This window comes from Nannospalax galili, unplaced genomic scaffold (genome assembly GCF_000622305.1).
Source record: "Nannospalax galili isolate Female #2095 unplaced genomic scaffold, S.galili_v1.0 scaffold235, whole genome shotgun sequence".
NCBI lineage: Eukaryota > Metazoa > Chordata > Mammalia > Rodentia > Spalacidae > Nannospalax > Nannospalax galili.
The window spans coordinates 5,680,191-5,692,516 of record NW_008338118.1 but is presented as its reverse complement, the minus strand read 5'-3'; the positions used below and the strand labels follow the sequence as shown (position 1 = coordinate 5,692,516).

The following is a 12,326-nucleotide window of genomic DNA, read 5'->3' as shown; positions in this document are numbered from 1 at the left end:
TGGGCTCCTGACCTTGATCCCTTGGAACCTCAAGTTTCTCTCCACCCCAAGATGCTCATATGTGTGTATGTGTGTGTGTGTGTGTGTGTGTGTTGTTTGAGAATTAGCAAATCAAAGCACTGAAAGGCAATGCATTCATATTCATATCTTCACTGGAAACAATGAAGATTGAGAAGGATCCCTGATATTGTGTGCATGAGATGTTTTAGGCCTGGGGATGAAAGGGCAAGATTGTCTGATAAGGGTTTATCCAAGTTTGTAGCTCCTTAGCTGATGCTGGAAAAATGGTTTTGAATAAATTTATGGGTGAGGCCTACTTCAGCAGCTCAGTTTCAGGAGACATCTGGTGGAACAGGTGTTCTCTGAATTCCAGACTACTCATAACTAAAGTTAAGAGTCAGGCTATTTATTCAGGTATAACTGTAATTAATGCTGGCATGATAATGCTGCAGGTAATGAATAAAAGAAATGAATAGAAACTCAAGAGAAGTACAAGAGGTGAATAAAAACATAAAAAGATTCACCTCAGTAGTAACACAGAAATGAAACAAAGCAATAGTCCCAATGTAATAGCCTAACAAAAATGTTCTCATATATATATATATATATATATACAGGTCTTTTTGAGACAGGGTCTCCCTGTAGCCCCAGCTGTCCTGGAACTCACTACGTAGACCAGGCTGGCCTCGAACTCAGATCCGCCTGCCTCTGCCTTCCTCTGGGATTAAAGACGAGCGCCACCACGCCAGCCTCGATGTTCTGTCTTTAAGGAACACGAATCCTACACAGGCTGGAGACAGGAGAGGCGAGCTCATGGGAAAGGTCGGGTCCCCAGCTAGGCCTGCGGCGTCCGGGGAGACCTTTCCACCTCCACAGACTGCTCGCTCTCACCCGCGCCCCAGACGCTCCGCTACCAGAAGGGTTTTCCGTTCAGCAGTCCGCAGCGCGAACTTCCGGGACACCGGTGGCCTGTGGTAGGGGACCAACGGGGCGGAACTGGGCATGCGCGCAAGCTCGGTGACCGCGACCAGGATCGGGTCAGGGCGGTGGGTGGAGCATCCGGTGGCGCCTGCGCCCTGAGTCGTCCGAGTCACAATTGGGGTAATCCGCTCCCTAGAGCGTATCGAGATGGTACCGCGGTGCCAGGTAAGCATTGGCTGCGCGGGTCGAGCTGATCTGGGCACCGGGCTCTTCAGCACAGCCGGCTCCGCTCCGGCCGCCCTTCCTCCGCATTCCGCCGGGCTCGCGTCCCGGGGCTACCGCTGGACGCCTCTGCGCGCCCCGGGCGCTCCCCCTGCCCCGCCGAAGTCAGCTCGTCCCCCGAACTCCGCTGTCCAGGTTCCGGCCTGCGGGACCCGCTCCCTTCCGAAGCATCCTGGGCAGTTTTTGGCCCTTTCACATTATTCAAATGCACCTCATTAAGAATGATTGCGGGGAATTGTGAATCACTGTGGATCTACAGACCCTAGACAATTTGCAGACCCGGTGGTGAATATTCCGTAGAGAGTATGTTCTAAGTGACAGCTGGGCCATCTTGCTTGGTCAGAGCCTTTAGTTCCCAGGCTGATTGCACAAGTTTGTCTTAGGAAGTACCCGTTTATCCTGTATTTTAAACCCATTTCCTTTTCTGAGTGTCAGGTTTTGTATGTTGCATAACTTAATCCTTATGCTGGAGCCCATGCAATGTAGACGGGAATCAAAGGTCATTTCACCACTGAAATGAAAGCAGATTTTTGGATGAGTTGATCGTCAGTTTTACTTGTGTAATTCATCTCTTGACTCAGACATGGATTGTTCCTGGGAGAGTCAATTGTATGTCAGTTTAAGTCACACATAAGTTGTTTTCTAAAGAAATGTACTAGGATTTTAAAGACAGCACAAAAGTTTGATATATCTAAAAAGCATGCAGGAATTAGAATTGTGTTTAAATGTTTCTCAAAATATGAACTTTTAGATATATTGAATTTTTATGACCACTTACTTTGGAAAAATGTAAAACAGCTAAGTGTGATTTATTACAACTATTTTCTTTCCTTTCAGATTGAAGTGTTGTATTTTGCAAAAAGTGCTGAAATAGCAGGAGTTCATTCAGAGACCATTTCTGTGCCACAAGAAATAAAAGCATTGCAGCTGTGGAAAGAGATAGAAGCTCGACATCCTGGGTAGTTAAAATTGTTGCAGAATGCATATGATGAACACTTTACTATTTCAAAAATGTGTAAATGATATACAAGTTGTAAAAAGATTAAACTTGATGTCCATGCTTAATGTCAAAAAAGATTACTAGTTGTATTTTTCTTGAACTATTCTAGAAATCTTAAACTCTGGTATTTAGAGATGTCCAATTACCATAAAGGATATTACAATTAATTTACTAAAATGATAGTAAAGTAGGATACTCCTAGGCAGACAGACATGTTTATATAACTTACAATCTTTTTGTAATTTGCAAGACATTGAAAATGTAGGTTTGTATTTTCTAACCTAAAGTGAAAAAATTTTTAAATATTTAAAAATGTGTACTTTTAGCCAGGCATGGTGTCACATGCCTTTAATCCCAGCACTCGGGAGGCAGAGGCAGGACAAAAAGTTTAAAATGCACATTTAAAAATTTTTTTAATTTATTTTTACTTTATGTGTGTTTTACCTACATGTATGTAAGTCCACTCATGTGCATAATGCTAAGGAGGACAGAAGAGGGTGTTGGATCCCCTGGAACTGGAGTTATAGATGGTTGTTAGCTGACCAGTGGGTGCTTGCTGGGAACCAAACCCGAGTGAGTCCTCTGCAAGAGTAGCCAATGCTCTTAACTATGGACATCTCTCTAGCTCCAAAAGTACACTATTTTTTTTTTCTCAGTCTTTTTGAGACAGGGTCCAGCTGTCCTGGAACTCACTATGTAGACCAGGCTGGCCTTGAACTCACAGAGATCCGCCTGCCTCTGCCTTCAATGTGTTTTCATAATCAGGTCTGTTTTCAGGAGATTCATCCTCTACAGAGCATGAACTAGCTTAGCAACTCATAGGCGCTGCTTTGCAGGTGACTTGGTATGGGTGAAGAGATGTGAGGTGTATTCCACCATGAAACTTCTAATCAGATTTTTTCTCCTTCAGATTGGCTCATGTTAGAAATCAGGTAATATTTGCTGTTCGTCAAGAGTATGTCGAGCTTGGAGATCAGCAACTCCTGCTTCAGTCAGGAGATGAAGTTGCCATTATCCCTCCAATCAGTGGAGGCTAGTGCTTCGGAGTCCCCTAGGTATGTGGAATTTATCTTTCTAGCCAGTTTTGTGGAGGAGGATTGTACAGATGGTATCTTGTGTGGTTTTCTTTGTAAGCCTGTCTGCACAAGTCCTTGACTATTGGTGCAGCTGCCCTGATGACAACCTCCTGCCACCTCTGCATCACTTCTACTGTAAGCAGTTTAGTATCAGCTTGATGTGTTCATTTTATTTCATTATTTCATTTTCATTTAATGTGCTTATTGAGGTCTTATTATGTACATGTCTGACACAGAGCTAGATGTGAGCTCTATATCCACATTTTGCTTATGGGGAAACATTTGGAGAAGCTTAAAAAAAAACGCCTTTGTAAGCTAGAGAGATCGGCTCATTTGGTAAATTGTTTGCCATGTAAACATGATAATTTGGGTTCAAGCTCTAGCACCCATGTAAAAGCCAGGGGTGAGAGCACACACCTTTTATCCCAGTGTTGGGATGCAGACAGGTGGATTCCTGGGCCTTGCTGGTCAGCTGGTTAGTGAGCTCTAGATTCAGCAAGATATTCTGTCCCCCAAAATAAGGTAGGGAGTGATGAGGAACACTGATGTTGACCTCTGACCTCCATATAAATGTGCACACATGTTCACACACACAAATGTGTACATATATATATACCAGAAATTTGCTTTTGGTCTCATTAGAACCAAAATTTGAATTCATATTAGTAATGTGACTTTTAACTTTTTAACAAATATATTTACTAATACTTGATAATAGCTTTCTTGGGCGTAGAGAAATTGTACAAGTAGAAAGTTCAAAGATCACTGTCCCTGAAAGGAAGGTTGGCCATTGTCCAGGTACAAAGGACCAGCTGCCCTGCACCCCCTCTCTGGTTCTGTCTTTCCAGGCAGCTTAGTCCACACTTGAGTAATGAATATTCTTCAGGATACTTTGGAGAGATCAAATTTCCTTTAAGTATGGATACCCAGAATGTATTGAAAAATCAGTAAACTACAAATGAAGTCATTCCTGATTAAAAACTCAAGCTAAAAATAACACCAGTAACCTTAGGATTTTTCTAAAACCAACAATAAATAGCCTACTATGGCAAAACCATGACTCCGTTAAAGAAGAGCCAATGATGTCTGTTTAATTTTTCACCCTCCCCCACTTTCCTGAAGGGCTACGCCACTGAAAATAAAGAGTGGGCCTGTATAGCAGATGCCCAGCATAGCTACATGTAGGGGAGTTTCTCAGTCCTGCTGTCTAGACACAGGATTCCTTGTTAGAGATGTCTCTCATTTTTATTTGATTCTATGGTTAGCATTTCACCATCATAATCTCAGGAAGTTTGAACATGTTGTTTTTCAGAGTTTGGAATTTATTCAGAAACAATACACTGCTGTTAAAGGGGTGTGTGTGTATGTGTTTACAGCTATTTGGAAAGATGAGAAAGATTGCTCAGTAGCATTGTGTAGTGTTTGAGTTTTGAGTGTGTTTGTCCTGATTTGTCTTAGGTAGTTTTAGAATCTGCCTGGTAGGTTTGAGTAGTCTTGTATAATCAGAGATGTGAAATGTGGGAACTCAGTCTGTTTGGAAGTTCATAGCTGACCCTTTTTGGGTTATTTCTGTCTTATTGCAAGAAAAGGGTATAGAAAGTGTAAGCAGTACAGCTGGCACGTACGGAAAGTCAGGCATTCTGGAAGCCAATGGTAAATAAGTAATTGTCTTTTTGTTTGTTTGTTTTAGTAGTTGGAGACAGAGAGACATTGGGTTTATTGAAACTTATTGGTGTTTCAGCATTTTGAACAAGTCTTTAACAACTTTTCTGAGACTTCTTTCATTTTTCTATTCAAATGAAATGCCACAGGATTTCTAATTATATTTCCCATGGCCTGCAGAGTCCTACTTACTGGTCCGGCCTCAGGCCAGACTCTTTCCTTTGCTCTTGTGCTTAGTCTCCTCATAGGTTCCGAGTACATTGTGTTCTTTCTTATTCCAGATCTTCACATTTGCCACTCTCTGTGTGAGGTCTTGCCCTCAGTTCTTCACATGGTTACTTATCTTTTCAGTCTCAACATTAAATATTACTGCTTTTGAGAGCCCTTTGGGATCCCTTTATCTCCAGTAGCCCCTGCAACCTCTCAGAAAATTGGTTTATTTTTGTAAGCTATCTCAATGTGGGTGGGCTCGTGATCCTTTTTTAAAAAAAATTGTTTACATTTTGTATGTGTGTGCGTGTGCGTTACATGTGTGTGAGCCATGGCACACATGTGGAGGTCAGAGAACTATTTGTGTGACTTCTTTGTCTCCCACCATGTGCGTCCCAGGGATTGAGCTCAGGTGGTTGGGATTTACGTGCTGAGCCATCTTGCTGGCCCTGCAGTTCTTTATTGGTTTCCTTCTCCTGTTCACATACAAGTGCTCTAAGGACAGAAGCTGGAGCCTGTGCTTTTTGTTCCCTGATCTCTAGCTAGTGCCTAGGGTAGTCTCTGGTCCTTAGTCATTGTGTAATACTGTTTATTGAATAAATGAAAAATTAATTGCTGTGGACTTTGCCCAGCACCTGAGGAACTGGAATGCCCTTATTTCCTCCATGATTTAGCTAGGCTTGAGCCAAATCGTGAAGGGATACTAGTTCCCATGGAATCACCACCACTTCCCTTCTCCTTGGCTCCTGTCTGGATAAAGGAAAAGTCAGTTCTAGGGGTGAGGCCTGGTTACATAGTAGTTAACAGTGATGTCACACAGGTGGAAGTGATGATGCCCAGTGATAAGAGAAGTGAACAGCAATTACAGACTTTGGTAGACTGACGCATGAGATGGATTGCATGTTAGTGATCATGCTCATGTAGAATTCTTTTATATATAATGCTGGATTCAATAGGGATATTAGTGGATATATTAGCTTGATACAATTTTGGACTTACATTTTATCACTCAAATCAAATCCTGCCTCCTCCCACTTCCAATATAGGAAAAGTAGACATGTAAGTTGAGTGATGTACTTCTAACATTCTTACTCAGGTATATTGATATCTTATTTCCAGGAGAGATATGAATGAGGTTGAAGAGAAACCTAAAGATATAATAAAATTCACAGCTGAGAAACTTTCAGTAGATGAAATCTCACAGTTGGTGATATCGCCACTTTGTGGTGCAGTATCCCTATTCATAGGTAAGTTTCTGATTTTCTCAGTATCTACTGTTTACACAGTGATAGAAATTAGTGAGTGCCATGTTCAGCATCAACAGTCCAAGGACCTATGGTATGGAGCAAACCAAGATTACAGGAGAGTAGACAAGAGCATCCTAGTTTCATCTTGGGAACTTTTCCAGTAACAACCTATATTAAATCAAAATGAAGTCACACTAAAAGCCATCACTGAGAGGATAGTTTGTGTTTTCTAAATTTTGAGGTAAAGATATATTTTTTGATAATAGCAGGAACATAAATACTTTGCTTTTAAGTATCAAACACTGTTGTTAGAAGGAGATTATAGCTTGTGTTGTGAAGGCTTTCAGTGGGCTTGCTTACTCTTTGCTATTTTCTATCATCTTTGATTTAATTTTCTTTTGTTTTCCTAATCTAGTTGTGCCTTTAGAAAATTTCAAAGTCATTTTTAGATAAATGGTATGCTGCTTGTTTATAAGTCATAATCTTTACTTTCTCTAATACAGAATTTCTTTTGTAGGGAAACTCTTATTTAATTATATGATTTGTTTGTTTGTTTTTTAGGGACTACAAGAAATAACTTTGAAGGCAAAAAAGTCATTAGTTTAGAATATGAAGCATATGTACCGATGGCAGAAAATGAAATCAGAAAGATTTGTAGTGACATTAGACAGAAATGGCCAATCAAACACATAGCAGTGTTCCATCGACTTGGGTATGATTTCCTGTACCGGTTTGCATGTTAACTACAGTTGCTTTTCATCTGTGTCCTGATCCTGATTCCAGACTCTTTCTTAGGAATCCTGTGTTACCATGAAAAGAAGGTTTGCGCTCTCTCTCTGGAGGATGATGGAGAGGGCCCCAGTACTTAAACTGGCTGCTTGCTAGGTTGCAACTTTAGGAGAGCCCTCGTGGCCTGTTTTGCTGTAATGAACTGCAACTCAAACAAGACCTTCAGGTCCTGGGCCTCAGTGCTTGGGCAAATGTCTGCTTGGGTTCTTGAGGCCTTTGGAGAGTTGTTATATGCTCTGGATCTAGTTAGTGTATGTTGAAAGTTAGCTATAGATCTGAAGTCATTAAAAATAGTTTTTTGTAACTACTAAAAAGAATAGCTTTCTAGGATTTTAAAAGAAACCAGCAATTAATACATTTGTCATTATTTTGTTATTACCTATACTTTTATTTATAACCAGTAATCTTGCTGTATTATCTTATTGGTTAAGATTAATTGCTTTTATTTTTAATTCTAAGTTTTATGTATACAGTAGCTTTTGTATATCTTTAGGTACCATTTTGTACTGTGCTGTGTTTGAATCAGATGTTTGTTGAATCAGAGAGAGGACCTTTTCTTCTTAGTCAAAGAAGTTTTGTGGACAGATGCTAACTACCTGGCCACCACATCAGCCTTGGCATCGCCTCTGCTGAATTTAACAGAGATGGATTATTGTTTTCTAATTAAACTGATGTTTAAATAATTACAGTATAGTTCTAATGTATAGCTAGAGTTTTACATGATGGTAATTTTTTTTTTTCATCATCCTGTTCAAGCTTGGTCCCAGTGTCAGAAGCAAGCACAATTATTGCTGTGTCCTCACCGCACAGGGCAGCATCCCTTGAAGCTGTGAGCTTTGCCATTGATTCTTTAAAAGCCAAGGTGCCCATATGGAAAAAGGTAAGTTAAGAAAATATCTCATTTTGCCATGTGGACATGATTTTTCTCAGAATTTCTTAGATACAAGATGGGAATTAAGTATATAGATTTGGTTTCCTATGCCTACTTACCTTTAGAATCTCGTTTTCTTCATATGTGAAGTAGTACATTTATTTAATGACTCCTTTCCAAGTTTAACCATGAAAAATATATGCCCCAAAGAACGCATGGCACCAAGTAGGTCTAATAAGCGCTAGCAGTTAGATACCCTAATCTGCACTCTTCCTGTGGTTCATAAAGAATTTCTCTTGGGTTAGGATTCCATTCAACTAGTTTTGGAAAAGGGGAATGATATTGGCTAGTTAGTCACTGGCTAAAATAGAATTCTTCAAAGCAAAATTGCTTTTTCCTAATGGTTTGTTTTAGAGGTGGGGTGTGAGCTATTGCTGTGTCTGAGAAAAAGCATAGTGAATGGATTTAAAAACAAACAGGCACCAGACAGCTAATCTCAGCACTGGGAGACTGAAGTGGGAGGTTTGCAAAGTTTTATCCTATGCTATATAGAAAGACTTTTTCTCAAAACAAAACAAAGCAATAAAATCTCAAACAAAATAACAAATAGGACATTCTGGCTTGTTTTCTGCCAATAGGTCAAGCTGAGCAAAAAGCAAGTAATTGTCTGATTGAGATAGAGCCTTCAGAAGGGTGAACGCCCCTAACTTCTCCCCTAATATAACGGTATTATCTATGGGACAGTTCTGCTTTGGAAACATGTAATTACATATCTAAGCCCAGAATTCCACCCTCAGCAGTGTGGCTAGTAGATCAGATGAGGTGGGAGGGCCAGGGCTAAAAAGGGTAAGCCTGTTGTCCTTGTAGGGGTGGCCAGCCTCATGCAGTGGGAAAGATGAGCAAATAGAACTTTGAACTGAGTGATCATACTTTCTGAATAAAACCTGATATTCATTGTGGGCTCCAGAAGTGGAATCTGACTAGTGTTGGGAGAGATAATCTTCTTCACACTTGTCTGAATTTAGTCTGATTCTTTGCTTCATCTGTGCTAGAAGATCATCTAAGATGTAGGGAAAGAGGTGGCAGGCAGGCAGGAGGGTACTTCACAGAGAAGTTCGTGCCAGACTACAGCTCCGTCTATTTAGAGACACTTCTGCAGTGCTCATTTAATGCACAGCTGCTGGAAATACCCATCCGCCCTAAAGCAATGTCATGGCATAGTTGACTTTAGAAAGAAAAGATGTTTAAAGCTAGACTTTCCATTTTCTGCATAACCCAAACCTTGATGTGACTTTTCATGCCAAATGGAATTATTTCTTCTCTGTAGTGGCTTCTTCATATCGCTTCTGGCCCATCAGTTTTCAAGGTGGAGTTGGAATCCTTAAGGATTGGGTGCGTGTATTCATTGGCACACTCTCGGTGCCTCATGAAAATGATGATTAGATTGCTAAAAGGCGTAGGTAGAAGTAGATGTCGTACTCATTTGTGTGATTTATTCAAGCTGTAGTTTTCATTTTTTAAAACTATCCATTTTGAATACCTGTTATGGTTCTGTTTTTTTAGGAAATATATGAAGAATCATCATCATCTTGGAAAAGAAACAAAGAATGCTTCTGGGCAGCCAGGGATTAATCACTTACATGTTTAGTGCACTGAATCCAAAATTTGAGAAACTTTTATCATTAATCACATTTTGATTTTTCTTCTCCACAAATTAAGATCATTTATTAAAACACAATCTCTTAGGTTACACAAATGGAGAAAAAGAAAGCAAAATGCATGGGCACATAGGATGAGGGGTTATTCTGGGACTAGAGAAGGGAGGAAATGGATTAATTTAGATGTGAGGTAAGATGTCTGGTACACCTGTCCTGTGGCTAATTCCTGATTTAACTCACATTGAGCAATGGCCTTACTAACCTTAGCTGTCTCAGAAAGCCCTCTCATTCCCCAGTATATTGACAGTATTGTTATCAGAGATATATTACAGAAATATTGGCAGAACTGGCAAGTCATTATCAGACAGTTTTGATATTATATATTTTACATAATTTAAATAGAGCTCTTTAAGGTCTTTGGTCAGGTTTATTCCGAGATTTTTTTTTTTTTTTTTTTTTTTTCTCTTTTTTGTTTTATTTAGTGTTACTAACTAAGGTATTTTATATTTTGGAGAGCTCTCTAATGGAATCTATAATTGTAGCATAAAGCTTTTTGTATGCTGTCAGTTATTACTATTCTTGTGAATATACCAAATAGTATAAAATTGTTGCAAAACTAATTAGCAGCAAGGTGGCAAGGTGGTTTGTGTTAAAATGGTGTCTGATGTTCAGAATTTGACCATCAATTATTTAAGGAAATTAATGTAAGAAATTTATTAAAGCATTTTCAGATAGTTTTCTTTTGGATGCTTGTATAACATTTGTACAGTAATTACTAAAGACGTTAAATTTTCTGCAAGATTTTTATATTAAAGAATGATCCTGTTTTTGATTGGCCAATCTATATGCTATTTTAGCAGATTTGAGTATACAAGTTCCATACAGGTTTTTTTGAGAAAAATTTTCAGCTTTAAAAATAAAATATTTCAAAAATAAAAATTGTATTTAAGTTATATAATGTGATGGTTATGTTGTTTTCTTTTTTTTTTAATTTTAAAAAATTTTTTGAATTAATTAGTGTTTAATTACTCGAAATTACCATCAGTTACTATCAATTACCTGAACAAGAATGCATTCTTTCTCCATCATGGATGGCAATTTCCAAGGTTAAACCCAGAGACTTTGGCTATAGGAAGCGACCCCAGGCCTTGTTTGTGCTCACTTGCCCCTCCCCAACTGCCCCCCTTGGAATCATCATTCCTCTGTCATATATTTATTGAGCACTTACAATACATCTGGTACCAGGCTGGGCATTGGGGATGCATTTGTGAACAAAATAGTCAAAATCCTTATCCTTGTAGAACTCATAATTCAATGGAGAAAGAAAAAAATGTTGGGCATTTTAGAAGGCAATAAAGAAGAGAAAAATAAGCAGGAAAGAGATGGATGTGAGGTGGAATGATGTTTAAATAGTGTGCTCAGTGGGGGTGACCTGGGCATCTCCCTCCGTCCTTCCACTCCCCACCCTGCTTCACCCAGATCTGTGTCCTAACAGGCTGCCATGCAGGGACTGCATCTCCCAAACCCCTTGACCTCTGGCTTCTATGAGTTTGGTCAAAAGGGGGCTCTCAGGAAAAGCAGTACAAGAAAGAAAGCACCTGGACTGGCTACATCCTGTTCTCAAAGCCCTCAGCCCCACAAGGTTGCCCTTTCTTCACAGCATCCTCTTCCTTTTATTTTAGAGACCAGGTTCATGTAGCCCAGGCTGACCTTGAACTAGCTGTGTGGAGGCTATGCAAGCACTCAACCAACTGTGCTACATTTTCAACCCCACCCCCTCCCCCCAATCATGGATGCTGTAACAGCTTCCTCCCCTCCCCAGCTGGTCTTAGGTGGTGACAACTCTCCCCACAATGTAACCCATAATAGCCTTGGGAGTCACGACCTATCCTTGTGGTCTTCAGATACCTCCTGTACCTTCCCACTCTTCTCTAGAAAGGATCTGGATGTGAAGTGCAATCTGTTGTCTGTTGAGTCCTGGCAGGTAGAGATGACCTCCTTCATAAGGTGATACTTAAATAGAGATGTGAAACAGGTGAGTGAGCAAGCTATGTGGATATCTGAAGGAAAGCATCTGGGACACAGAGCAGGGACTGCCAGTCCCAGAGACAGGAAGTGCCTGGGTCCCTGAGAGCTGGAGCTGAGTGAGGGCAAAAGTGACAGAAGACAGAGCATGTGGCCCAGTTGGTGGAGTGCTTGCCTCCCACGTTCAAAGACCTGTGTTTGAGCCACAGTGCCACATAAACAGGATGTGGTAGACACATCTGTAATCTCAGCAATCAAGAGCTAGAGACTGGAGGATCAGAAGTTCAAGGCCATCCTTGGCTACACAGAGAGTTCAAAGTCAGCCTGGTAATCATTTTAAGACTTTGTCTTCCACTTTAGGAAAACCGGACTTGCCTCCCACGTTCAAAGACCTGTGTTTGAGCCACAGTGCCACATAAACAGGATGTGGTAGACACATCTGTAATCTCAGCAATCAAGAGCTAGAGACTGGAGGATCAGAAGTTCAAGGCCATCCTTGGCTACACAGAGAGTTCAAAGTCAGCCTGGTAATCATTTTAAGACTTTGTCTTCCACTTTAGGAAAACCGGAAGCCTATACAGCACA

The 12,326-nt window shown here is 40.4% G+C and overlaps 1 protein-coding gene across 2 annotated transcripts in view; it reads left to right on the top strand.

Moving 5' to 3' along the window:
• Nucleotides 1–1,123: 1,123 nt before the first annotated feature.
• Mocs2 (molybdenum cofactor synthesis 2) overlaps nt 1,124–12,326 on the top strand; it is a 30,830-nt gene continuing 19,627 nt past the window's right edge. Inside the window, exons 1-7 of one of the 2 annotated variants that reach the window (XM_008832941.3) lie at nt 1,124–1,146; nt 2,041–2,162; nt 3,114–3,258; nt 6,271–6,398; nt 6,960–7,110; nt 7,944–8,067; nt 9,622–9,998. In XM_008832941.3, coding sequence (XP_008831163.1) covers nt 3,161–3,258; nt 6,271–6,398; nt 6,960–7,110; nt 7,944–8,067; nt 9,622–9,690 — 570 coding nt within the window. In that variant the 5' untranslated portion in view covers nt 1,124–1,146; nt 2,041–2,162; nt 3,114–3,160 and the 3' untranslated portion in view covers nt 9,691–9,998. Of the gene's footprint in view, nt 1,147–2,040; nt 2,163–3,113; nt 3,259–6,270; nt 6,399–6,959; nt 7,111–7,943; nt 8,068–9,621; nt 9,999–12,326 lie in introns of those variants that run through there. The other variant, XM_029563459.1, reaches the window with a different exon arrangement.